This window comes from Alligator mississippiensis, chromosome 1 (genome assembly GCF_030867095.1).
Source record: "Alligator mississippiensis isolate rAllMis1 chromosome 1, rAllMis1, whole genome shotgun sequence".
Taxonomy (NCBI): Eukaryota; Metazoa; Chordata; order Crocodylia; family Alligatoridae; genus Alligator; species Alligator mississippiensis.
In genome coordinates this window covers 361,134,206-361,160,388 of record NC_081824.1, presented here as the reverse complement: position 1 = coordinate 361,160,388, position 26,183 = coordinate 361,134,206, and the positions used below count along the sequence as shown (strand labels likewise).

Below are 26,183 nucleotides of genomic sequence, written 5' to 3'. Positions count from 1 at the left end.
AACCACCTATATGTACATGTAACACCCAAAATTCATTGTTCTTGATAGTTCAGCAAATATGTTTTATCTGTCTAGTATTATCACACAATATGGATATGATACCATCGCAACGCAATCGTCTTTTGTCATCTGAACTGAGAAGAAAACTGGATTACAAAGAAGGTAAATAGTTTATTTTTTGTGTGATATAATATTTTCTGGCAGAAGTTAAGATGCTAGATTGTTGCCTATGAAAGCTCATGACTCTGAGCCAGTCTGTAAGGTGCCACCCTGCCTTGCCTTCCACCTGACTTCAGCCTTTCACAACTAATTACTTCACTGTGTTTTCTGTTACACTTTAGAAGACTGGAGAATAAAGTTGTTTTACTCATGTTGGGATATTTTCATGCCCATTTTGCCTAAGGAACTGTTAATAATGTTTACATGAAAAATATAACGGGCAGACAAGGCCATTGCAGTGTCATAAGAGATTCATATGTTATACAAGGTCAGCTAATTCAGCCTGACAATTTCCTAGCATTCAGCACTCTTTCTCTGGCTGGTTGCCTGTTCCTGGTTCTGGTGAATTAAGTGGTGGCTGACGATCAAGATATTCAAGTGGAGCCTCAATGCAGGGTGTTAGTTGGATAAAAACATTAATTCAAGCACAGTTGCTGTTTGTACAGACAAACCTACTCTGGAGAGATTTTCATAAGACTTGGAACAGGGTTTGCTCTGCCGTACCATAACTAGTGGCTGCAGGCTTTCTAGTCCCTAAAGACCATAACACTAAAATATAAGTTTATATCAGGAAAGAGGTGGAGGACTGTTTCTCTTCATTTTAAGTACTATTTTAGAACTGGCTTTGAAAACTTTCAAAATGTAAATTGATTGTTAGGGTTGAAAACCTGTCATGGTGATTTTTCTTTAAAACTTAAGTTTTTCATAATCCATATCATATTTACCCAGATGCAGGCAGTTGGAGAAGCTTTTGGGAGAGCTCGGAGCCAATATTCCAGCCCTTCCCAGCCACATGCGGAGGGCCTTAGAATCCCCTGAAATATTAGTACTGTCCTGAGCAACCTCTGGCTCTTGGCCTGCAGTTGATCGTATTCGTCTTCTTGAGTGGCTAATTTCCCCTCCACTACAACAGAAGACTACACCATAGAAGACCTCTCAGAAAACAGGAAACACACAATTGACCACCTGTGAAAAGAAAACATCACTCAGGAACTCTAGCAGAAGCAGGGATAGAATTCATTCATTGGGACAGGGTTCAGCTGCTTTAGCTATAAAGAACAATCTATTTCTTGAAGTTCCCCATCTCATTCATTACACATTTTCTAATTCTGTAGCAACAGAGGCTAGAATCAAACAGATAACTCCCTTTGCTACACAGTTGTGGCTAATTTTCCTGTGATCTGGGTGAGGTAGTCTTATGGAAAAACAGTATGTAGTTATATCATTAAAACTCATAATACACATGCAACCAGGGAACTGAATTACACAGGTAGTGTTAATTCAGGGATTTATTTAATTTCTGAGATTTTGACATTGTCACACTAGTGTAATTCTTCATGTGTCATTTCCCAAGAAACCAATCCCCCCACCCCTGAAAAACAAAAACTCCAAATGCCATTGTGGGCTTCAGATCAACACGCATATGACACAGCAAAAACTCTATAACCTTTTAGATCCACCATAGAGACATCTGCCACTCAAATTTATAGTAACTAAAAGGAATAGTAGATTATCTTCTATATTCCAACATCAGAAGAGGATGGAATATGTTGCTGGTGGGTTTCAGTTATTTCCTGACAGCAGAGGAAGAGTGAGACTCAGGCCAGATTCTGTTCCAAATTATAGAGGGGGTGTTGATCCTAATAGGAAGAGAACTTTTCACCTATTCCCCCACATTTCTTCCCTTTCTGCATCACTCTGTTCAACCTATCCCAATCCTGTCTTCCTCATCCCTGTCCATTCTTCTTACTGTCTTAATCTTTGTTTTTGAGCCCTCTTATGTAAGTGCTGGTTTCCTGCAACAACTAGTCTCCTTTACATTCACTGTCCGAAAATCCCTCACATTGCCACTGCCAGTCTCATCCCTAAGCCTATCTCTGTTCCCCCCACCTCATAGCTCCTTGCCCCTCATTTGCTTCTTGTTGCTATGTACTCCAAGTCTCACTCATTTGGCTCCTTCTCCAGTTTCAATACCCAGGTGGCTTTTTTCCCCCTCTTTTCACAGCCAATCTCAGCACTCACCCCCACATCTCAGCATCTCATTAGATTTGTCTCCCCTGTTGTACCAGATTTCAACAGATGTACCCAGATCCTGCTCTCCTGGCTCTTTATTTAGTCTCTGTCACTCTTCCTGTCTTCCTCCTTATAATGTGATGCTAAATCTCTTAGTTATGCTTATTTTATTTACTTAGATTCACCCTCAAATTAATTTGATTTCACACCAGACCAGTGTGTAAAATTAAATTTGGAAGGAGAATTTGTAGGGAAGCAACTGAAGTCCTTGACACTGGCACACTTTACAGTATATCACTTGGCTTGGCCAGAATTCAATTTCTAATCCATAAATATCTAAGAAAATGCTGATCTGGTAACCCCTTGCATATCTCAGCATTTTTAAGGGACACACTGCTCCCAACTGTAAACAGCTGCTACTGCTTGATGAGAATTCCTTCTATAACTCACCCTTTATTTCTAGGGCAACAATGGCTTCAACTTTCCGGACAAATTCCAAACAAAGCTGAAAGAATTTGTATTCCTGGACAGATGAGAACCAGTAGAAGACTATGCCAAATATGAACTAATCAAGCAGTTGTTAGTTCCTTTTAATATAGAACAAGAAAGAATAGAAGACAGACCTTTATTGGGTTCAGGGAGTAAATTGAACCAAGTACCTTAAGGGAGAAAATTGCATTTATATAATGATCAGTCTTAGGGTAGGAAAAATAAATATATTCCATGTGGTCTATTGAGTTCATGCTTATAAATTAATTTGCTCATGCCTGAATAATATTTAACATTTCTGAAGTCCTAATTATTAACTCACCTTTTGACTTTTCAGGGTGTTACAAGTTATGTAAAGAAAAGGTTTATTTACACTAAATATAAATCTCTAATGTAGCCTTTTTCCATCTGCCTTTCCTTCTTCCTCTTCTAAGTTCCCCAAAGTCTCTTTCTCCAGGTAAGAGCAATGTAATTCATCATGATGTAGAAAAGTAGTTTTTAAGAGAAATTTTGCTGAGCATGGCATGTTTGCAATAGAGATTTGCCCTCTCTCTCCTTGATACCCTCATTGCTTTCAAATCTGTTTTTTGATTAATCCCTGCTACAAAATTTTAAAAGGTATAACGTGACAGCATTTAAATCCTAGCACTGATAGGTTTGCAAATGACCACACTGTTCATTCTACCTCAGGTTGTCTTCGTTGCATTGTTGGCTCAAGTTACTTAAATTTTAAACTGCTTTTGAGTTAGGATTTGTTTACGCAAAGAGACCACACCAAAAATAAGGAATGTAGAACAGTGTACAAAATATGCCTTTGTGCAATTTAAGTTTAATCTACTTTGCAAGTCAGTTAAACAACCACACAAAAGGCACCTGTAGGCCATAGCGAGACTGCAAATTTACAAAGCCCACCAGCAGTACCCTCAAACTTTCTTCACTACTTCACACATGATATTTTCCCACCCAGAAGCAGCCATGGACATGTGTAGCCACAAGCTGACACTACCTACCTCCAGTGCCTTTGCGGGGAAGGAATAGTTTTGAAGGTGCACCTCCTGGGTGTAGTAAATGTGTGGTGCAGGCATGGCCTAAAAGCACTTTTGTGGTTGAGCCCAAACCACTTCCAAGATGAATTAAGTTAAACTACAAAAATACACAATATTTGCACTATTCTATGCCATCTATCTTGTCCTTCCCCCCCACCCTGTGGAGGCAATTTCTGCCTTGGGAGGAGTTAACTCAAACTTTTAGGTAACTTGAGTTTAGATAACTCAAGCTAGGATGGAATAGTTGGTTCTAAATTCACACCTTAAGTACTTTTTGGAGTAATTTTCTAGTGTCATCTGTGTTGGCCAGACATAAACCAACCTCAAGTCAGCATAGACTGTGGTTAACCTTGAGTCCTAAAGACTCAAGATGGGTAACACATCAGTTTTGTTTTAATAGTTGACTGGTTGTGCTAACTTGAGCTTTAGTGTATATTAGTGACATACCAGCCAGTTCAAATTAAAATCATCAGCAACTTTAAGTTGGGGGTCTTTTGTGTGTTTGGGGCTCAAGTTAGGACTCAAGCTGCCCAGCACTCAAGTTACAACTCGGATTAACTCTAGAGATGTCAAGCCCATAAATGAAATTACTTTCTTCCCAACCCTATACCTGTCTTAGGCAGTAAACAGACATCTAATTGAGGCAGCCCTGATTGTACTAGGTTTTGACCTAGCTCCAAACAGGAATAGCACAGACATTTATACACATAGCCCTTCCAAGCTGTGTTGCTCCTCCTCTTCTAGTAGGTGGCCAGCAAGAGCATGTAGCCTCACAGGCTTATTCCTGGGACGACTCATGGGTAACTCGAATTACCTGCAGTTGACTTAGGATAGGAACAGTTGTTGCATTTGTCTTTACGCAAGTCGTGCCTGTGTTTGTCCTGGAACTGACATATCCTGGGATTGGTGTGTACACACATTGCCCTTTCAATCTGGGTTGAGTACTCTCCTGAATACACTTCTGCTTTTCTGCTATTGATTCAATTATACAATTCAGGGATAACCATTCAGATGTACTTTGCCATGTTTCAGGATAAACTGTTAGTACTTTTTATCCTGTGAACCTTTTTTGGATTTATTGTGGGATGATGGACATCTAAGCAATTGCACTTTGTCCTGGGATAAAATAGTTTATCTTGGGAAAAATGCAACATCTGTTTGTTGCCTTACAAGTACACACAGAGATATCTTGAGGAAAAAGTGCTAGCATTTTTTTTTTTAATCTTGCCTACTTCACAGGTACTTAAAGTGGAACAGTGGACTTGTACATCTATAGACTTTGAGATGAAAGGTTTTCTTTTGGGATAAATGTGATGTCTGGTTACAACAATAATAATACTAAAGTTTATATTATAAACTTCATATTATCATCCTTTGAGGAAGAGGCTGTCTCTTGCTCTGTTTGTACACAGCATGGCACAATGGGGTCTTAAATCTGGTTGGAATCTTTTGATAGATATTAGCTGAAAAATTACTTAAAAGTGAAAGCTACAATTGACTATTGGTTGGGTAAAATACTGAGCCTGCTTTATGTAGCAGTGAGTATGAGGGTCTCTTGGACCTTAATCAGCTAGGAAACTGGGACTGAAACTGCCTAGTTCCAGTCAAGGTACCAAGGGAAACAGAATACCCATACCAGACTGCTAAGTCTTCTCCTATTGGATGTACCAGTTAAGGATTCAGGTACAATCAATCACTGTAACATGGGAATTGTGACTTGGCATTTCTGGTTCTGTGCACATGCATACTTCAACCATTATGTTGCATGAGCATGGTGTTTACATTTCTTTTATTGTGGGGAATAAAATACATAAATCTTAACTAGAATTAAATGTTCTCTGCTGTTGTTGTATTTCAGAGTATTTATTTCAAAATTAACACACATGCACTTATTTGCCTAAGGGTACAGTCCCCTCTTTGCAGGCACCACCATAGCAGTAGTATTGACTTTGCCCTTTACTGAGCTTGTAGTTAAGTCAAGAAAAATTGTTCTAGTAGTCTAGGTCAGGATCATCCACCTTCTGAAAGATCAGGTATACCTTTGACTGCCTGCTGCCATTCTCCCCACTCATTGCATGAACAGTGCAGCACTGAGCACCCAAGTGCTATGCTGTCCCACACCCGGAAATGGGTGCAGGAAAGAAAGCTGGAGTGGCAGCATGAACAGCAGCAGGAGTGGTGGTAGGACCTGTGGCTGGCCTGAACCCATGGGCTAGGTGTTAACCCCTTACAGCCAATGGGCCACCCCTTCAGTAGTGCTGTTCTGGGAAAAGTCATTATCTGGAAAAATGCTATGTTTTTATATAGTTTGATAGTAGCAAGTTTACTCTTGGCATGTGTTCAGCATTGGAAGGATTTAGTGTTCTGATAATTTCTGCAAGCATGTCTGACAATTGCTATATTTCAGCTTTCTGCAAAGCCCTTCTTGAGAACTTTTCCAGGTCAGTCAAGGGCATGGTTAGTATTCACTTATTATTTTTTTTTTTCTTCCCTCAGTCTTCAGTAGGTCTCGGTAGAGACAAGTAGGAAACATAAAATGGCAGAATAATGATGAGCTTGGACCCCAGTCTTGCTGTTCTTACATTTGTGGGGAGTCCTTTGGTCTATACTGTCTTCAGTGGAACTAATTATAAGAAGGCTCTGATCCAGGGAGAGAGAAGAAGCTCAATGGCAGTTGTAGGTATTCAAGTCTTCCCAGGAATAGACCCTATGAGGGTTTGGTAAAATTTCTTTAACCAAGGGGATTAAAACAAATGTCTGAAATATAATAAACATATCTAAAACAAATCTCAGTAGCTTTTAAGGTATATGTCTGTGTTACTAAAATAGTAATTCATCTTTATTCCCCATGGTTCCAGGGCTACCTCTACCTCTGGTCCCTTCCTGGTGTGTCTCTATGCATTCTTTTGGGCATCAGACCATGTAGCTTTACTTGTTCTGGGATGGAATCATGTGATTCTTCTTTTCCTCAACTGGCCCACGGGCAACAATATTTTGACTCTTCACTGTACTCACTAACAGGGTTCACTATCTGTGGGTCTTATCTTTAGGAGTCTCAGATCAGTCCAGACAGCCCTCCTAAACCAAAAGTATTGCTTGATTACCATTATATGAACAAAGCTTAAGGGTAGCAGGGAGGAGGGAGGGGGGTGCTGAAAAAGCAGTATGTTTACATGAATGTCTTACCTATAAGTTTAAAATCCTCTGATTGTAAGTTTAGGGGGTCTAGCTTCTTCTAACATCCCAGGTCAGTACCCGTCAGTCTAATTAGCTCCCAAATAATACTATCCCATTTGCAAGCAATGAGTCTCTTTATGGAGCCAGAGTTCCTGTGTTCTCATCTTTGGGCCCAGTTTGTCAAAATGGGCCTTTACCTTTTTTTCTGTAACCAGGAAGTGGAATAGTTACAGTTAATGGCTCAGCATTGTTTCTTCAGAACTCTTTGAGCATTGATTGTGTGGTAGCTAATTTCAAGCTGTTCTCTTTCTTTAAGTCTGTTTTTCTTAGCCACTATTAAACTAAATCAATATGTTCATATAGTAAATATCTCAATAACCAGGTAATTTAGAGATTATTATTGAAGATGAAAATATAGAAGAAGTTACAACTTTGAATTAACAAGGTAAAAGGGATCTTGCTAGAAAACAATATTTCAAAAGAGCTGGCCCTTATTTTCAGGCAAAATGTTATACAATTATATTCCTTCAGAAAAGGCATCACATGCACTCTCTGAGCTGAGCAGTATACAATCATATGTTTGCTTTTTAGTTATGTCAATTTTCTTTTTCCTGTTCAGCCTCCTCCCTCCAGGCCAGGGTACAGTCTAATTATAGCAGACACCAGGTCACTACTTTTCAACCACTGTCCCTCTGTGACTTGGCTCTGCTCCTTAATGAAGGAGCTACAGCACTGGTGCCCAAATCACTGCCACTGATCCCTTCCCTTTGGGCACCAACAACCTGTTATGTTGGTACTTGACTGGTGCTGTAGTCCAGATACATATGTTTTGTGAACTGTTTTGGTGGGGAGTACAAGGTAGTCTCTCCTGGGCCTGGTATTGTTCAACATCTTCCTTAATGATTTGGATGATGGGATCGTGTGCACATCTAGCAAATTTGCAGATGACACCAAGTTAGGTGGAACTGTGGACACTTTGGAGGGTAGGGCTGGGATCCAGAATAACCAAGATAGACTGGAGAAATGGTCCCCAGTCAAAGAGATGAGATTCAACAAGGAGAACTGCAAAGTCCTAGACTTGAGGCAGAATAACTGCATGCACAAATACAGTCTGGGGAATGACTGGCTAGATTGCAGTACTGCAGAGAGACTGGCTAGGTTGCAGTACTGTAATCTGGGGGTTACAGTGGCCCATAGGCTGAATATGAGCCAACAGTGTGCTCTTGTTGCAAAAAAAAAAAAAAGCCCAATGGCATACTGTGTTGTATTAACAGGAGTGTTGCTTGTAAATCAAGGAAAGTGATTCTTTCACTCTATTTAGCACTGGTGAGGTTTCATCTGGAGGTCTGTGTCCCTTTTTGAAGTTTTGGGCCCCACACTTCAAGAAGAATGTGGACAGTTTAGAAAGAGCCCAGTGCAGGGAAACAAAATGAATGGAAGCTTGGAAGACCAGACTTATAAGGAAAGGCTGAAAGAACTAGGATTATTTAGCCAGGAGAAGAGAAGATTGAGGAGGGATTTGATAACAGTCTTCAAATACTTAGAGGGTGATTATAAAGAGGATGGAGATCGGCTTTTTATCTTTGTCTGTAAGGGACAGGACTAGGAACAAGACGTTCACGCTGCAGCATACGAAATTTAGGCTGGAGGTTAGGAGGAACTTTTTGACTATGGGATAGTCAGGTATTGGAACAGGCTCCCTAGAGAAGTTGTGGGTTCTCCATATCTGAACATTTTCAGAAGCAGTTTAGGAAGACATTTGGCTGGGATGATTTACTTACGGATGATCCTGCCTTGAGCAGGGGGCCGGATTAGATGATCCTATGAGGTCACTTCCAGCCCTATTTTCCTGTGATCCTATGAACCTCCTGGTAACCCAGTCACCCCTGTGAGAGTGCTGGAGGGAGCCATTTTTAACCCTCAGCTCCTCAGGCTCTATTGTGCTGGTGCCAAAATCCCATGCCTTAGCAAGCTCACTGTAGGTTTTTGACAAAGCAGGGGCAATGAGCACATTGTGTCAGCATTGTAGCCTTAGCACAGCATAAGTAGCTTTGGCTCTCAGTCCTGGCTAATTTGCTTAATTACCCGTCCTTGTACTGGTTCTGTCCAGCTGAGTTTCTTAGGAAAATAGCTAGATCCTGACTTAGGACATGGCATATTACACATGGCAACCTGGTTGCTGGATGGATGATGTTTTTAGGGAGAAGCTGCTCAGCTGAGGTTCAGAGCATTGTGCCCTCCCCCCTTGCACTGGGTTATTAATATAGTACTAGTTGGATGATAACTGGTTTCCTTCAACAATTAACATATTTCTGGCAATCATTAGGTTAGGTGAAATGGCAAAAGCTATTGAGACACTCATGATAGGTCTCCCACTCTGTCATGAAGACAGTTTTAACCTAGGACTTCATCCAAAATTTCCGCTTAAAGTGGTTCCAGATTTCCTCATGTCATTTCCTCTAGTGAATTCTTTGTTTCTCTTTCCTAAACTATACTTTACTCTGGTGAAACCAAACTGTGATTTAGAACGGTAACACAGAACTCATTTCACGCCTGTAACATTTTACTCTTAGTGCAGGACTCCATATTGGATTCCAGTTCAGCAAGGGTTCACTGCAACTACTGATGAAGCAGGACTGACTCCTCTTACTAGTTTTCTACCAGTGAAACAACACCTTGTTCCTCACTGAGGGTGAAATCCTTATGGACAATCATTACTCTAAAAAGGAAAAAAGTGTTGCTTACCTATCAGTAATTATGGTTCCTCAAGATACCCTGTGCATGTGGATTGCAAAACCCCTCCCCTCTGCCTTTCTGATTTGGATAAATAGAGCCCCCATAGGACTGTTTATTTGCAAAGGAGCAGTGTCGCTTGAGGATGCCTTGTCCTTTTGTGCTGTTGGTTACAAGACGGCGTGAGGTTATGTGGAGTTCAAGGGCTGCTTCAATGGGTACCGCTGTTCAGAAATGGGCAGCCTTGTAGGTATTGTCACAACCAAATTAAGTAGTGCCCATGTCACAAACAAGTAAAACCATTCAAAACAGTTTTTTTTCTGCACTAGGTTAACTAAGGGTTAACAATAATGATAGTAACCGCTTTTTTGCTACGCATGTCAAAAAGAAATTTATTGCTGCGCCACTAACAGAGTTAAAACTTAGCCTTCTGTGCTGTACATAAATCATTATAATTGGTCAAAGAAAACAAGGAATAACCCTATGATAACACCCTAGCGAAGACCGCTAGATAATTGGCGATTCTAATTAAATTTATGATGTGGCGAAAAGCAATTGGCTATTATACAAATAAAACCCGTCTTCACTTCCGTGAAGAACGGGACACCTCCGCGCACACACCTAAAAAACCTCTGAACGTATGCATGAGAGTAACTGACAAATTGATCACTTGTCAGTTTCCCCCGTCTCGACCCAATTCTCAGACGTAAATCAACGACCTGCCGGCCCGACCTTTCTCTCCATTTCTCTGCCCGACCGACAAACTCTTATGCAGACCAACATACGACCTACGAACCTTAAGCTGTAACTAACCAAGTATCTCTGACCTCCGCTATTCACCACCTTAACGGCGTGAGTAAATAATCTTGCTTTGCAACCGATAAGCGTCCGCCTAATTAATTCCACTCCAAGCGTCACAAGTACCCGCCTGATGGCCTTTTAAGGCCCTGGACCCTTATCTGCCCAGGTGGGAGTCAGGGAGAGCTGCTGGCCGGCTGGCCAGGGTCCCGACAGGTATGAGCATCAATAATAGGGGAATGCGTGTGGACAATGCATTTCAAAGAACCACAGTTGTTTTGAGCTAGATGACTATGCTTTTAGTGACACATAGGTAATTAAAGATTTAATTTATGGCCTGAATTGTAACTTTGGGTGCCCAGACACATGCTTGAAAGGGCTCTGATAGCAGAAGTTTTTTCTCAGTAGTTTCTGAAAATCTGATGTATTTGGAGTATGCCAATTTGGCCCCTAAGTCTCTTGTCACTTTGTAAAATTTAAGCCCAGGTACTGAAGAGTGTTAGTGGAATTATTTAGAGCTTTTGCCTAGCTCAAAGTCAGGCTCATTTCTAAACAGAGTAATTGGAAAGTGTGGCATATTTGTGTGGGTTGTCATTTTTAAATTGCTATTTTCTCTGGGGCAAGCACTACATCACTAGGGTGCCATACAAGAGTCAGGCCAGTTTATCTGTCCAGGTGTCATGCTCATTAATCCCAAGATAACAGCTAATTATAAAGCCACATGGACCTAGCCACAGCTTCAGAGCTTCTCTAGCTGATACATGATGTTCAAATATTTACAAGTAATGGGTTTGAATGATAAATGTGGATGGTAAACTCTGTAGGTAAAAGAGTGTGTAGCTTCTGTAGGAGGGAAGAACATGCTGTTACAGAGCTGAATAATGTTAAGTCAAATGCTATGTTGCAATGTACTGATCCAACCAAGAGTTATAGGACACAGCAAACTTATATACCCTGATGCTATGTAGTGTTGTGCTGTGCTTCTGTCAGACCTTGAAAGCTTCAGTAAGGTCTGGCCAAGTTATACTCAGAAGGAATTAAGCATTTTCCTCAGGAAACGATGTTCATGAGTCAGTAGGTGGCAATGTTCCTTTTGAATCAGTGCTATCCCACTGCACCACAAGGGTGTTGAGAGAATGTTTTGCAACTGTAGGTGTTCATGGAAGAGCCCTAAAACTAAATCCTGATTGCTTTATGGCCATTATGTATTCTATTTAGAAGAAATATTTGTACTATCATTCTGGATAAATTCTTGTTTGGGTTCTTAAACTGAACTTATCAGCATTCCTCTTGCAGCTCCAGTTTAATATGGTCTTCATTTTTTTTTGTCCTCAACTTTAGGTGCTGTTTAACATTTGCCTGTGCTCCTTCCCTTCTAATCAGCTAAGAACTTATTAAGGAAAGAAATTTCATGCATTTATCTCTTCCTTTATATTTAATATGTGTTAGGAATTGCTGGAATGCATTCTACAAAATGTTAAAGCTACTGCTTCTGGACCAAGCACTATAATACTATTATTTAAAATGTATGGAATTCAGTGCAAACTGAACAGCTGACTGAGTAGACCTATTTTAAAGGAGAAGTTGTCCTTCTAGTTCCAAATCAAGTATGCAGACTCAGCATAAGATCTATATTGCCCCATTCCAAGGATTTCCTTTATAGTTTAAAAACATCAAAAGAAAAAAAAATCTTCAGCCCAAGTTTCTTTCTGAATGTGATTGTCTTCTAGGCTTTTCCTTTAACAAGATCATGCTGCAACAGCCTCAAAATCTGTTCCCATTCCTTCTGCTTTTGAAGGAGAATCAAACCCCTCTTACCTCAGCTATGAGAATTTGCTTGACATGACATTGGAATGAGTCAGCAAAGTGATTCTGGCTAGCCCTGCAAGGTGCTGTAATCTGGCACACTTACCTAACTAACCTCCCACTAATTAACTAAGGAACCTTTCACATGATTTAGTCTATAAAATATAAAAATACATTTTAGTGTATATAACGTTGATAATTACTGTGTCTTTTATGATTATGGTATTTACACCAGTATTGCATAATTATATGATTATAATGCAAGTTGATCTGTCAGCATTATATGGCTGTACATAGCCATTGCAACACAATATTTCACTGTGTCATTGTGATGAAAATACAACCAAAGCTAATTCTCTATTCAACTACACAACCGTGTATGGTAGACAAAAGCTGCCCTGGATTGTCATCTGTCATAAACATAGCTTCAAGGAAGATATTTGGGCTATCTAGCCAAGGGGAAAGATACAGTGTACAAGGGTATGATGAGCTGGATGGATAGGTTTGCCTTTCAACAACAGTGCTTTCTTCTCCTGGCTGTCATAATTTGTGCTGATAATATCTGTTTCAAAAGTTCAGTGACAGCATTATAGATGATATTGTGATCCTTTTTGTACTTTTAGAAGGCTGAGACATTAAAGGGCACAGGAAGGAAAAGTGAAGCATGCAAACAGAACGAGAATCAAGAACAAGGCAGCCACTCTTAGAAAAATACCTAAAACAGCCCTTTGCATTGCTTAAACAAACTAGAAATTATCACCCTTCTGATCATTTTCTTTTATATGTTTTGTAAAGATCTTCATTAGCAAAAGGAGAAAAAAGGCATTGTCTTACATGAGCTATCAAAATTGAAGTCAAGGTTGTAATTAATTAGGTGAACTGTCCATAGTCCATCCTGTTACACATCTGTATTACTTATATGATCTTTATCATTTTACTTTCAGGAGAAAATGAAGATGGACATTTAGTTGTAGAAATCATGAGAAGATGTTTTTCTCCTGCTCTTATAACTAACAAGTCCTGGGAAAGTTTTCACTTTGTTGGCCACCAGATAAAAATTACAGAAGCCACTGACTGTTATGGGGCAGTAGTGTGGCCATCGGTACAGTATTATTATGCACCATTACTGTTATTTAGTGCACTAAAAGCCTCTAGCATTTTAAATTGCTTTGCATAACAAAGCTGTTTGCTGAATCTTGTAAAATCAAGGGAAATGTTATTCTGCATTTTTCTTTGCTTCTGCTGTGCAACCCAGAAATCCTTTTATGTTAGCTCTGTCAGTGGGAACTGGCTTTGCATCCATAGAATTAATCACTGACTTGCTGAGTCCACAGGGCTTCCTGGTTTCTTTGCTGAAGACTTAGATAAAGGCTTTTTCTCTCTCATTCTTGAGAGACAAGAAAATTCAGTTTGTTTGATCTTAAAGTCTAGTCTGTGTCAATGCCTCTCATTTCCTTCTTAACCTTTGATAAATGAAACAAAGAACAGAGCTTTTCTGTACAGTTTGGAGCACTTTTATAAGTGGTTTCCAACTAGTCATCGCTATTTCAAGGAGATAAGAGGAACTGGCAACAATCTCATTTGTTGTTCCTTTTCATGGGAACAAGGGAATTTTGTACCCGAAGTGGCATCTACCTTTTACTAGAACTTGGAAATAGTTCTCAATTTTTGCCCCAGTCTGTTTTTGCATATGAAATAGAGGCAGTAATTTTTGCTTCACCAGTGAGCTAAACTATTACATAGAAACCACCCCACACAACGGTTGCCTTTTTGTGGGAGATTGGACCCAGCTCTACTCACATGGTTACCAGTCCTCAGTGATATTGCTCCTCCTCATCTTTGCCACACAAATGCTGGAGTAAATTTACTAGCCAGACTCCATGATAATCCTATTCTGCCAGTGCGTTGGGACGTATTCCACCCACCAATAGCTCAGCTCCCCTCAAGATGTCCAACATGGTCCACACTTTCAAAACCCTCCTTAGTTACTTGATGGCACAAAGAATGGTCAGCACAAGGACCAATCAATCACCACATCTTCTCTGACCCTACAGTCAGTCAACCAAGATTCAACTGGCTATGCTGTTATTGGGCATTTCTAACCATTTTTAAACCGGACAGGGTCATTGTGCTTCAAAACTATACCAATGGGGCCTTCACAATAACAACAAATGCCCTTGTGGACAAGCTCAAACCATGTCCCACATTGTTGACTCATGTCCATTTACTATGCTACCTGTAGCTTTCAAGCTCTTCACACTGCTGATGACATCTCCTTAAGATGCCAAAACCGCATACGCTAAATAAATGTTGAGAATAAGCTGTGGGAAGCAGGGAAAGAAGCAAATCTAAAAGGATACTTTAATCACAGTCTGTAAAGTACATGGATGTGAAGGAAGCTAGAGAGGACTCTTTAACTTAGGTAGACAAAGCTGTAGCAGTATCTAATGTCTGGAAATTTACACTAAGAGCAATGAAAGTGAAAATAAAGAAATATGGGTTTTATTCCTATCTCCATCACGTGCTTTTTGGGTGAGTTTGGGCAAATCTTTCTAGCAGTCTGTGCCTAAAGGTTCTACCTCCATACAATGGGGATAGTGACACTTCTCTATAGGACAGGGGAGGGTGGAATGGGGTCACATGACAATAGCTGATACTTGTGAAATGCTTTGAGAATCTTGGATGTTACTGAAGTATATGGTGGTATTATTCAGTGGCTGTGACTGATTATGCTATTCCATAAACTGGGAAGTAGAACCAGCTGAGGCCATCCACTGCTGGGAATGAATGGGAGGCAGAGTCTTCACTGACTGGGTGGTAGCTTCTTGAAAAAGCTGGAGTTGAAAATGACTGTCTTATAACTGTGTTTAGACATGAATTCAATTGCATAAACATTTCATTTTGTTTTTAAAAAATCTACCTGCATGTGTCACAAAGGACAGTGATTGTGGGCCAGTGGATTTTTGCATGCGCGTACAGAGTAATTGCAGTTTTTGTTTAATATGTTTTCTTTTCTTTTATCCTCATAGGCTCTTGTTCTGTGTTACTTTTTGGAAACAAATTCTAAACAGTACAGTCTGGTTGATAAAAATGTAATTGAGATTGGAGCTGGAACAGGGCTCGTCTCTATAGTGGCCAGTTTACTCGGTAAGTACATGCTATTGCTTTGCTAATGTTGGAAACTTCACTAAGATGAATATTGATAGCTATTGCAACTGGTGGGTACAGCAAACTATTTAGTTCCTCTACTATATTTGAAAGCAACAAAGAGGAGGGGGAATTCAGAAAGACTTTCAATGACCTTGTAAATCTGTTCTGCTGTGATCTGTATAGTATTTGGCCTTCACTTTCAAACAGATTTATAAGAGAGATTAGGGAATGTTCAAAGGTGTGATTTTAGAGAATTCTTGCATAAATGGTGACCTGTGAAAACAGAAGACTGGACTTGATAGCTAAAGAAACCTCTTCCAGTCTCATGGTTCAGTAAAGGAGGCTAGTGTCCTGTGCAGTGTTAAACAGAAGATGGAAATAAGATGTTTTTGGTATAAAACTTTCTTTTAGGCATTAGAAGTTAAATTCAGGTTCAGTCTCTTTCAGGAGTAAATTATGTAACCCCTTGGTAGCTAAAGCCATTTCTGTTTTGTGTGTCTTCCATGTTGACTCAAGTAATGCTCAGTAGTTTCTCTCCTGATTGCTTGTTCTTTAATAAGAGGAAAAAGAATCACTAGCCATTCCAATGTAATTGAAGAGCCTTTTATTTTGAAATGGTATGAGAAGAAAAGAAACTAGAATGATTGCCAGATCCCCATCTGACTGGAAAATTGCTGGAAAATTCCATCTCTTCACATGTATATAGGATCATAGGGAAATAGGATTGAAAGGGACCTCATAAGGTCTCCCCTGCTCAAGGCAGTATTGTCTCTGACTAAACCATCCCAGTCAAATGTTTGTCCAACTTGATCTTGAAAATTTCCAAGAATGGAGATTCCACAACTTCCTTAAATAGCTAATGCTTGACCACCCTCATAGTCCAAAAGTTTCATTTAATCCTCCATGTAAATTTCCTCTGCTGCAACTTAAGTCCATTGCTCCTAGTCCTGTCCTGTACAGCTACAGAAAAAGCCCGTTTCCATACTATCTATAACTGTCCTTTGGTATTTGAAGACTATTATCAAATCTCTCCTCAGTCTTCTTTTCTAGAGACTAAATAACCATAACACTTTCAGTCGATCTGCATAAACCATGCTTTCCATACCACTATTAATTTGTTTTTGCTTTCTACTGGACTCTTTCCAGTCTGTCCACATATAGTGTCAAGAGCCTTACTAGGTCAAAGCGCATCACATCCACTGCTCTACCCCCATCTACATAAAGAAAATATTTCATACAAAAGATGATATAAAGATGCAACAAATGTAGAACCCACTCTTCTGCACCTCCCCCATGCTATATGAGTCACCTTGCTGAGCAGAAGCATACTTTAATGAAGTTGGAGGGGTACTGTGTGTGTATGTATGTTGCATGAGAAACCTAAGAGATATTTTGATAAAAAATACTGTGAACTTTTATAGGTATATTATATCTCTATATTTGAAGAGATTTGGAAAAAACAATGAGTTGTGCAAAATGGTTTCTGTACAGATATTGCTCAAGTCTTAAAATATATTCAGCAGTTAATATAATTTTTCCTTTGTAGGTGCATATGTGACTGCCACTGATCTGCCTGAAGTGCTTGGAAACCTTCAGTACAACATTCTTCAAAACACAAAAATGAAATGCAAGCATCAACCTCAAGTTAAAGAGCTGTCATGGGGTGTTGATTTAGAAAAGAACTTTCCCTGGTCTTCATGTCAGTTTGACTACATCATGGCTGCTGATGTAGTGTACTATCATCCCTTCCTTGATGAACTCCTCCTCACCTTTGATCACTTGTGCAAAGATAACACTGTTATTCTCTGGGCTATGAGATTTAGGCTGGACAAAGAGAACCAATTTGTAGGCAGATTTCAGGAACTGTTTGACCTGGAGGTACTGTCTGATTTCCCCAGTTTAAACATAACATTGTATAAGGCAATGAGAAAAAGCAGAAAAGAAGTATGATAATTCAACCTGAATTATGTGTGTGTGAAGGTGGGACTAGAATATTTCACAACTAGTTATTTTAATAGGTTCTCTTTTAATAATTGCAGAAGCCTTAGTGGATAGTATTTTAGAGGGAAACTGATGCTATGACATAAGCAAAATATCAATTCCTTTATATACCTGGAAAGAAATGCTAAATTGAATTTCCAACTAGTGGAACTTATAGACAAATTTCTATTTAGAAATTTATTCATATTATGGAATGAATGATCCACATAACAGTAGTACTGTTGCCAACAGGCCTTAGTTACAGTTTACAACAGCACCTGATAAGATTGGAGACCATAAGAAGCATAATGCTATAGTAAAATCTTCCTTTTTAAAAGTTGTGGTATCAAATTGCACACTGCTTACCTCATGGTGTCCCACACTGTTAAGAGTCTCTCTTTTAATAGCTCACAAAGGCCAATAAGGTTGACTGGAAAACGTGTAATAGTGAACAAGTACCTACTGATAATAGGGGAGAATGTGATCCACTAAATACTTCCTGTCTAATTTCTATGATTCATTGGTTGACCATCCTTCCTTGTACTTTCCAAATGTCAAGGATCTTACAGCAGTGTAATATCAGGAATGGACTTAAAGATAAGCAGGGAGTTTAGCAACTTACTACTTGGAAAAAAAAATATTGCATAAGGATATTACAACATATAACTAAGCTCTGGTTCTAAAAATATCCAATCCTTGGAGCTTTGCTCCTTTCAGAATCTACCACTGTGGATCTGTCTCTGAGAGCACAACAATGTGATACTGCTCAACACCATAAATAGGGAGAGGTAGTTAGCGATGTTGGTCTGAAATTAGGCAGAAGGCAAGGCAGTGTGGTATCTTATGGATTAACTCATTCAGAGACGTATGAGGTTTCATAGGCTGTAGACTACTTTGACAATGAAGCCTAAGCTTATTCTTCCTTGCATGAGTTGGTCTGTAAGGTGCCCCATTTCCGTGCCTTCTGCCAAAATGCCATACAGTAGGGGTGTCAAAGATAGAGCTTGTGGGCTGGATGCATCCTGGGAAGCCCCATCCTCTGGATCTTGGTACTGCCCCTGGGTCTGGAGTTGACCCACACAATGCATATGGCATGCCAGATTGGCTCTGCCCTGGGTCATCTGGGATCTGTGCTTCATACAGGATCTGCGGTGCCCACACCAGCTGGTGTGGGATGCACACTGCATGGGACACATCCCCCTCTTTGGCTGCTCTGGGAAGGGTGCTGCATGCAGCACAGGTCTTTGACTAGCCACAATGGGTGCTGTGTATGGTGCTTGTCCTGGGCTCGCCCAGCACGTGTGACATATGCAATATAGTCCTGAGCTGACTTGAGGAAGTGCCATGTGAATTGGATCCAGCATGGTTGGGGAAGAGGGGTGAAATGGTATGTGGGCCTGATCTGGCCTTCAGAGTTGGCCATGCACCATTCATCCAGCCCTGCACCACACTTCTGGCCCATAGGACCAGCTGAGTTTGCCACCACTGGATCTGGGTAGCTTATAGAGCACTGTTTCTCAATATTCTTAGACTGAACGCACCCCTTGGAAAATGCCAGATTAAATGCAATATTAAGCACACAACTCTCTGGGTTCTCTATATATACAAATAGGGGTGCATGTGTGTAAAATTGAACCCAGAGGGTTGTGTGTGTATTTAACTGAGAGGTGTACGCACACACATACATACACCCCCCTAGCGTTGTTGAATTTTTCTCTAATAACAAATTTAAAAAAAAGTTCAGAATTATCTTAATACTACATCAACAAGTGGACAGCAAACAATAAATGAAAACCTTACAAAGAAAACATTAAAAATCACAATATATGAACATCTTACTGTTCCTCAGTGATGAATAAGCTGCAGACCATCTTAGGGATGGCTGCAGTTTTGCCATCCCTAAGAATTTCTTCACTTTGTTTCAGGTTTTGATGCTCAATTCTTGACATTTGCACCTGAAACTCCAGCTTATGCAGGATCTACCACACTCTTACAAGGGCTATTCAAACTTCTGAGAACTGCTTTCACTGCAGATTGAATCCATCTTCTCTGAAGCCTCTGGATAGATCCAGTATACTTGTGCTGTTTGTTTCTTCTTCCCAGCAGGTGCCCAGACCAGGATGCATATTTGTCTGGCTGAGAAAAAAGTTATTAACATTTCCTTCAGCGCTTTTCAGTTCTCAAGACAGTGAACAGATTTGCCCTCTGCCAGCAGGAGCCAGAGCTCACCCAACCCTGATCAGTCGATGTTTCCAACAGGACAGTCTGTTGCAGTTAGAAATGACCCTGCCCTGTTCACAGAGAGTTCTCTCTGAACACTGGACCCCACCTGCCACATGCACCCTTGAACCTGGTTGCTACTCTCCTCTCCTTCAGGGGTACACCCCCCAGGGCCAGCAGCCACCAACATTACCCCACCAAGCTTAAGGCGGGGGGTCTCACTGACCTTCCCAAGATGGATGCTTTTTGAAAAGTTCCCTTGTATAGTACAAGGGGGGTTACAACTACAGAAAAATACTAGAGCAATTCTGTTGTAAAGAATTCAGAAAGATCACAGAATGCCAGAATCATTTTAAGACCATCAATTCCTATTTTAAATATCTAGCTTTATTTTGAAAATCTTGTTTGTAGACTTAACAATACTAATGTTGTATGGCATGCTGTGGTACCCTTGAAAGGATCTCAAGGCAGCCCAGGGTGCCTTGGCACCCTGGTTGAGAATCACTGTCATAGAGAGACTGTTAAGATTATTTTGAATAAGCATAAAAAATAATTGTTTGTCCCTTAACTGTATAGATTCCTGGCTGGTGTGGCCATGCTGCTGTGCATGAAGCAAATCAGATGTAGGGATGCAGAGTGGGACAGTTCTTTGGACACTACTGAAGCTCTTGATTTGTTATGTAAACATGTGAGCTGTTGAAGCTCCTGCCATGTTATTGGTGCAGAAAAGCTTCTTGTGTTGGATTGATGCTGAGAGTTTAGAAAGCTTTGGTCAAGGACAAGTGTTCTGACAAGGACAAAGTTTTTGGTGGCAGAGCAGTTCAGGCACCTTGTTGTGGCTCTTGAGGTATGAGTTTGAGCCCTTCTTTGGTCCCATGCAAAAGACTGACCCTAGTTGATTTGGCTGTGAACAAACACCTGGTCATTCAAGCTGAGGAGTTAAGGGTAGCTGGAATTGTTGATGGACATATCCCTCCTTTTATGCCACAGGCTATAGAAACTGGCATACCTTTACTCTCCTAGGTCCATGTGTTGTTAAACTTGGGCAGTTCTTTGATTTTTGATGCAACTCAGGCGCTTCTAGCCTACCACTTCTACCCCTACAGACTCCAACCTCCCCCAGAGACTGCAGATATCTCCTTATCAGAGACTCTAGCTTTCCTCAACAGCTGTAATGTTCATGACAACTTTTGCAGTGACCAGGAGTAGTTTAAATTCTGTTTAATTCTGCCACTTGTTTAGAATGCTTTACAAAATATATTAATCACAATTACTGCTCTTGTGACAAATATTTATTATATTATCTTGTAAATCTTTATTATATTTATTTTTATGGCTAGGACAATGAAGGGAGAAAAATTAAGTGGCTTGACTAAGACCTGTGAATGACAAGCCAGTATTGTCATATAGGGATCACGAGTTTGTTTTCAATTCTGCCCTTGTTCCCCTAGAGCATACTGCCTACTGCATACTGAGGTTTTCTTTGTGATCCAGGGACATGTTGGATGTCAACAGAGGAGACAACTCAGCTGCAAACAGCCAGCAAAGAAAGGAGCTTTGTGGTTAATCCTAAAGTAATTAGTATCTCTAAGCACAGTTCAGGTGGGTTGTGAGCAAGGGATATTGAGAGCAAGGACCATAATCTCTTCTTCTCTTTCTAGTGGCAGAGCATACTAAAAGTCTAGGGCTGGTTAACTTGGCTGGGGAGAAAATTAATGACTCAGAATTTCTAGGAAATAATGAAAATCTTTCCATCCTAGCAGATCTATTTATGTTTCTAAGGTGCTCTGCACCAGGAAAAGAGCTCAGAACTTTTCTTAATAGAAAAACAAATGAAATATGGGAGGCTCTCTGTCATTTCTAGAATCCTTTTAACTCCTGTGGGTATGTGGCTGCAGTCCTGGTATTCCACAGCTCACTCTGTTTGGAAACATTTCATGGTCAAATAAATGGACAGTATTGGTGTTTACTAGGAATGAAATGATCAAGTTATGTCCAAACTGAAGCCTACTCAGTGAAAAGTTCTTTGGAGGAGAAAAGGTTTTGTGCAAGAAGAAAATGGAAAGCTCCTTTTTTACACAAAAAGCAATAAAATACAGCTGCTTTTGACAGGTTGCTTATGCTGATTATTTCTTGATTTAGGACTCAGTTCTTTAGGCTGTCCACAGGCTGAACTACCTTTGAAGTCAAGAAAAGACTTGTGCAGAAAATGGATTCAGGATGAGACCCCTAAGGTGAACTAGTATTTGCTGTATTGTAATGTTACTCTCCTTTCTCACAACTCTAGCCTGCAAAGCTATATGAAACATCCTTAGAATGCCCTAGTTGACTATTTGAAGTATTGTACTGTGACCTTTTGTCCTGTGTTATGACTGCCAGTTTATCAGCCATGAACAATGAGAAGTTGTATACTGGATTTGATTACAGGAGTTATTTCTGTTCCCTGGTTATAGCCCTCTCTGAGTTGCCCTCTCTGAATAATGTCATAGACTATGGTTTTCAGAGCCAGTTTGTCAACGACTATAACTTTTATGGTTGTTTAAACAGTGACCAGAAATTTTTTTTCCAATTACAAAACAATGCAAACAACCCCCACAAAATCACAAGTGTTTATACAAGTGCTTGGATTGCTAAATCGTGGGTGTATTCACATTGTACGTAGCTACCATGCTACCACACCTATTTTCTAGTCTAAAAATCCTTGGTGTTAACTATATAGCTCGTACTTGTCTCAAAAAAGGAGAAAGCAATGAAATCCAGTAGATTTTTCTAGGTAAAAGTGCTCCACTTCTGCAGAATTGCTAGAGAAGCATAATTGTTGGATTATGTAGGATATGGGGACAAAGGTTGACTAAATTGGGATATATACCAGGCAACTGGTTTGACATAATTTTACCTTACCTTCTTATGTTCTATTCAAACAATTACCTAGTAAACAATGATTATATATATAAAGTAACTTGGCAGTATTTAGCATTACCTTGCCTTAAATAATTTGCATTTCAATTGTTAATGTTTTTATTTTTAATTGTCTCTTTATTTATAAAAACATTACTGCAATTTATTCTTCTTAGCATCATGCAACATATTCTCAACCTAGTCTGTTGGGAAGTCTACTAAAATGTTTGTGTTTTGCTATTAAATATTGAAGTAATGAACAACCTTATCTTAATATTAATTCCATATGAGTATAGTGTCTTTTTGGCTTCACCTTATTACTATATAATAACATGGTGCTTCCATTAAGCAAACAGGCTTCATTTTCAGCCAGAAGTTGGCTAAGCTTGGCTTTTGTCTCTAATAACTGGTTCAAGAGAACTTGTACTGTTCAGTGGAGGCTGTAAGTAGGATGTTCCAGCCTGATCTGTCTTTGGCAGGAGTAACTACATGGAGTAGGCAGGAACCTCCTCCAACTTGCCAAGGCATTTCAAAGAATGACACTTGCATACTGGTGCTACTTGAGAAGCAAACAGCTTGTGCCAAATACAACACACCTGTGAGACGGCACAGCATGAGCAGCATCACATGATCTTATCGACTTCTCTTCATTTTAAGAGCTGGTGCAGACACATTCTCATAGTCACTAGCCTGAAGGAGTTAGGTGAAAATGTTGGAGGCAACATGGTATTCACATTTTGGATAACTCAAGTTATAGAAGAATAATGAGTCTTTACAGGCTCCACGGATACCACACATTCTGACTAACATCAGGGTTTTGGCCTGAGATGCAGGCTCTGGTAGGATTCTTCAGACTGTCAGGGGTGCTTCCAAATGTAGACCTGACTCTTGTCTCTCTTATCAACCTGCAAGTTTACCTGTACTCCAGGTAACAATGACCATCATTATAAATGACCTCAAATAAATCTGACAGAGAGGGAGCGAGATCCTGGCAAGACACAGCTGTTTCATGTAAGTACAGTGATCACAGCAATAAGGGTTTTCATTTATTCAAGATGCAAATCACATGAAGAAAACTGAAGTTACAGATGCCATCCTAGGAGCACATCTTGACTGTTACATTCTTAGATACTCAAGCCTGTTAGTGGAGTGTAAGAACAGACAGATTGTTGGAGGCTGGCTTCTATATAAATATAGCCAGTTAGTTTACGGTAGAATTAGCACTTGGGGTTGGTTATTGCTATCAGCCTCTTTGGGAGTGTATGTGCATTCTGTGCTGATTAACAGATTCCTTGCTAGCAGGAGACACACTTGGTACTTGAAAGTATGGCCCACAAATCCTTTTACTCACCTTGAAAGTCCCTCAAAAGTAAAATTATACTGCTGTTCTCCAAGCTACCTGTTCTGTCACTTGGAAGAGCCCTGACAATGAGATTCCAGATATCTAGAGGGATCAGCTGTCACTTTGCTGTATAAGCTAACAAACATGTATGGCTTCTTTCCAGCTATTGCATCTGGACTGTGGTGTCTTGAAAATTGGCTTGAGACATTCTAGGACCTTGAAATAGGTACGCCTGACTTAGATTCACCATTTCTGTTATTAGGAAAGACATTTCCCAGCCTAGCCCAGCCCAGCTAGAAATCTGGCAAGACAGGGGGGCAGACAGAGACTGATGGTTAGAAGACTCTGAAGTGAACATCTTACAGGCAATTATATGCCTTCAAGGATTGAATGCTTCACAAGTGAAAGAGGGAGAGAGCAGATGAAGGAGAAACAGGAAATAATTACATCCAGATAAAATATATACTGTATATAACTTTTCTAAAAGCATGGGACCATGCAAAACACACTAGAAGCAAAGCTGGCCCAGACATTGGATTTCCATCCCATGAAATTGAATTTTTGGAAACATGTTCATCTTGAATGAGGGTGAAAAGCCAAAGCCTCAAACTTGCAGAACTAAAATATCATAAAACTCCTTGTCAGAAATACTGAAAATCTTTTTTGAAACTAAATATGCTCCTCTGCATCTTCTGGCAGCTGCTTCCTAAAGCCAAAACAATTCTGGTAAACTTTATAGCTGCCCACCACTGAATAGCAGCAGTGACAATGAACAAACTGGTCAAGTCTATCATCACTTTTAAGTAGTGGGCATAGTATAATCGAAGGTAAACAACAATTTCAGACAGCAGTTGTCAGTGCTTCCACAGTTTGCAGTTCAAGGGCAGTCCTACATGGACTGCTATGGGGCAGGGACCCCCAGGACCTCCTTGGGCTACCTGATTCTTTGGACATACGATTCCTCAAGCAACAGGAGCTGGGCAACCCCAGGATCCATAGACACTGAGTACATGGGGGCTCGAGGGCCCTGCCCCCGCTCCAGATGAGAGCAGTGTGACCATCCATCCCTAATTGAAGACTGCCAAGCCCAGGTTGCTGTGGACTCCTGCAAGGGGCTGCAGTAAGTGGGATGCAGGAGGTGCTACGTGCATGTGTGTGTGCATGCACATGCAGGTGGCCAGGAATATATCTTCCCTCAGTTGCTTGCAGGTAAATCTATGGGAGGGGGGTGGTGTGCAGATTTAAGGCCCCCACAGTGAGGGAGAGAGTGGGGCAGAGGCTGAGGCTGGGCTTGGGGGTGCTGCCCAGTCAGGGTAGTGTATGGGGTCCAGGACTAGGGTGGGAGTGGGACAGAGCCACAGGCAGCTTGTCTGGGGGTGGGGGGCGGGGGCCAGCTTCCTGCTGCAGCATGCAATACCAGGGAGCAGGGAGATGGGGGCACATGCCCCCCAGATTTCTGCTCTGGGTGGGAGTGGATGCGGGTTGCCTGCTACAGGCTTGGGGCTCCCCAGTCTGCTGCCCTACCATTGGGAACTCAGTGCTGCCATGTCAAGTTGCCCCCTGCCTGCCTGGCAGCAGTAGGGGCAGGGGTGGTGGTGTGGAGTTGTGCCCCCCCTTCTGCTGGGTGGGCAAGGAGTGCCTCACTATGGTAGTACAGAGCTCTTGGGGGGGAGGGCAGCAGGGTGGGGAGCCCCAAGCCTTCAGTGGGCAGCCTGCATCTGCCTCTGCCCTCCCACGGACTCCAGTCAGCTGTGCCCTGGGCATGCCACGGGCGGGGGGGAGGCATTATCTCTTAGCCTCCCCTCCCCCAACAAAATTAAAAGTCAGTGCCTATGTTTGGCTAACTGGAAACATAGTCTGTGGGTCAGTCTGTATGGTGTAGTTCCCCTGGGGCACATCTACATGCGCCATTAATGCACTGCAATAAACTGTAGAGCAACATTTGAAGCACATTGAGCCAGTTCACAGCAGCCCTGGCTGGCAAGAGACCCAGGAGGTCTGCCTGCCAGCCTGAGGCTGCTCTGACCAGGCTCGGTATGCTGCAGAGGGGCTGGCTGGGGCACAAGGGTGGTTCAGCGTAGGGCTAGCTGGCAGGCAGTTCCTGCACTGAAGCACCCTTGTGCCCCAAACAGCCGGGTCTGCATCTTCGTGTGTGCTGCTGCACATGAAAATCTCTGTAGTGGGGTAGGACTTGTAGTTACTGCAGAGTTGATTAGTTTTGTACACCCTAATTGGGTCTGATGTGGAGTTGTGTGCCCTAATGGGGCGGACATGTTGATGCCGAGATGTTACTGCGTAGTTAGTCAACTGCA

General features: G+C 41.0%; 1 protein-coding gene across 1 annotated transcript; it reads left to right on the top strand.

The window, feature by feature from the left end:
* The first annotated feature begins 89 nt into the window (after positions 1-89).
* Positions 90-20,970, top strand: LOC102576864 (protein-lysine methyltransferase METTL21E). Its single transcript, XM_006272873.3, has 4 exons — positions 90-162; positions 13,226-13,383; positions 15,311-15,428; positions 16,978-20,970. The coding sequence occupies exons 1-4, from the start codon at positions 90-92 to the stop codon at positions 17,379-17,381; spliced, it is 753 nt and encodes a 250-aa protein (XP_006272935.1). The 3' UTR covers positions 17,382-20,970.
* Positions 20,971-26,183: the final 5,213 nt, after the last annotated feature.

Bases quoted from the DNA above. Each gene is read 5' to 3' on its own strand.
- LOC102576864 (XM_006272873.3), top strand. From the start codon at position 90: ATGGATATGATACCATCGCAACGCAATCGTCTTTTGTCATCTGAACTG. The intron at 13,384-15,310 runs GTACAGTATTAT...TTATCCTCATAG, and splicing joins GGGCAGTAGTGTGGCCATCG to GCTCTTGTTCTGTGTTACTT. The intron at 15,429-16,977 runs GTAAGTACATGC...TTTCCTTTGTAG, and splicing joins TATAGTGGCCAGTTTACTCG to GTGCATATGTGACTGCCACT.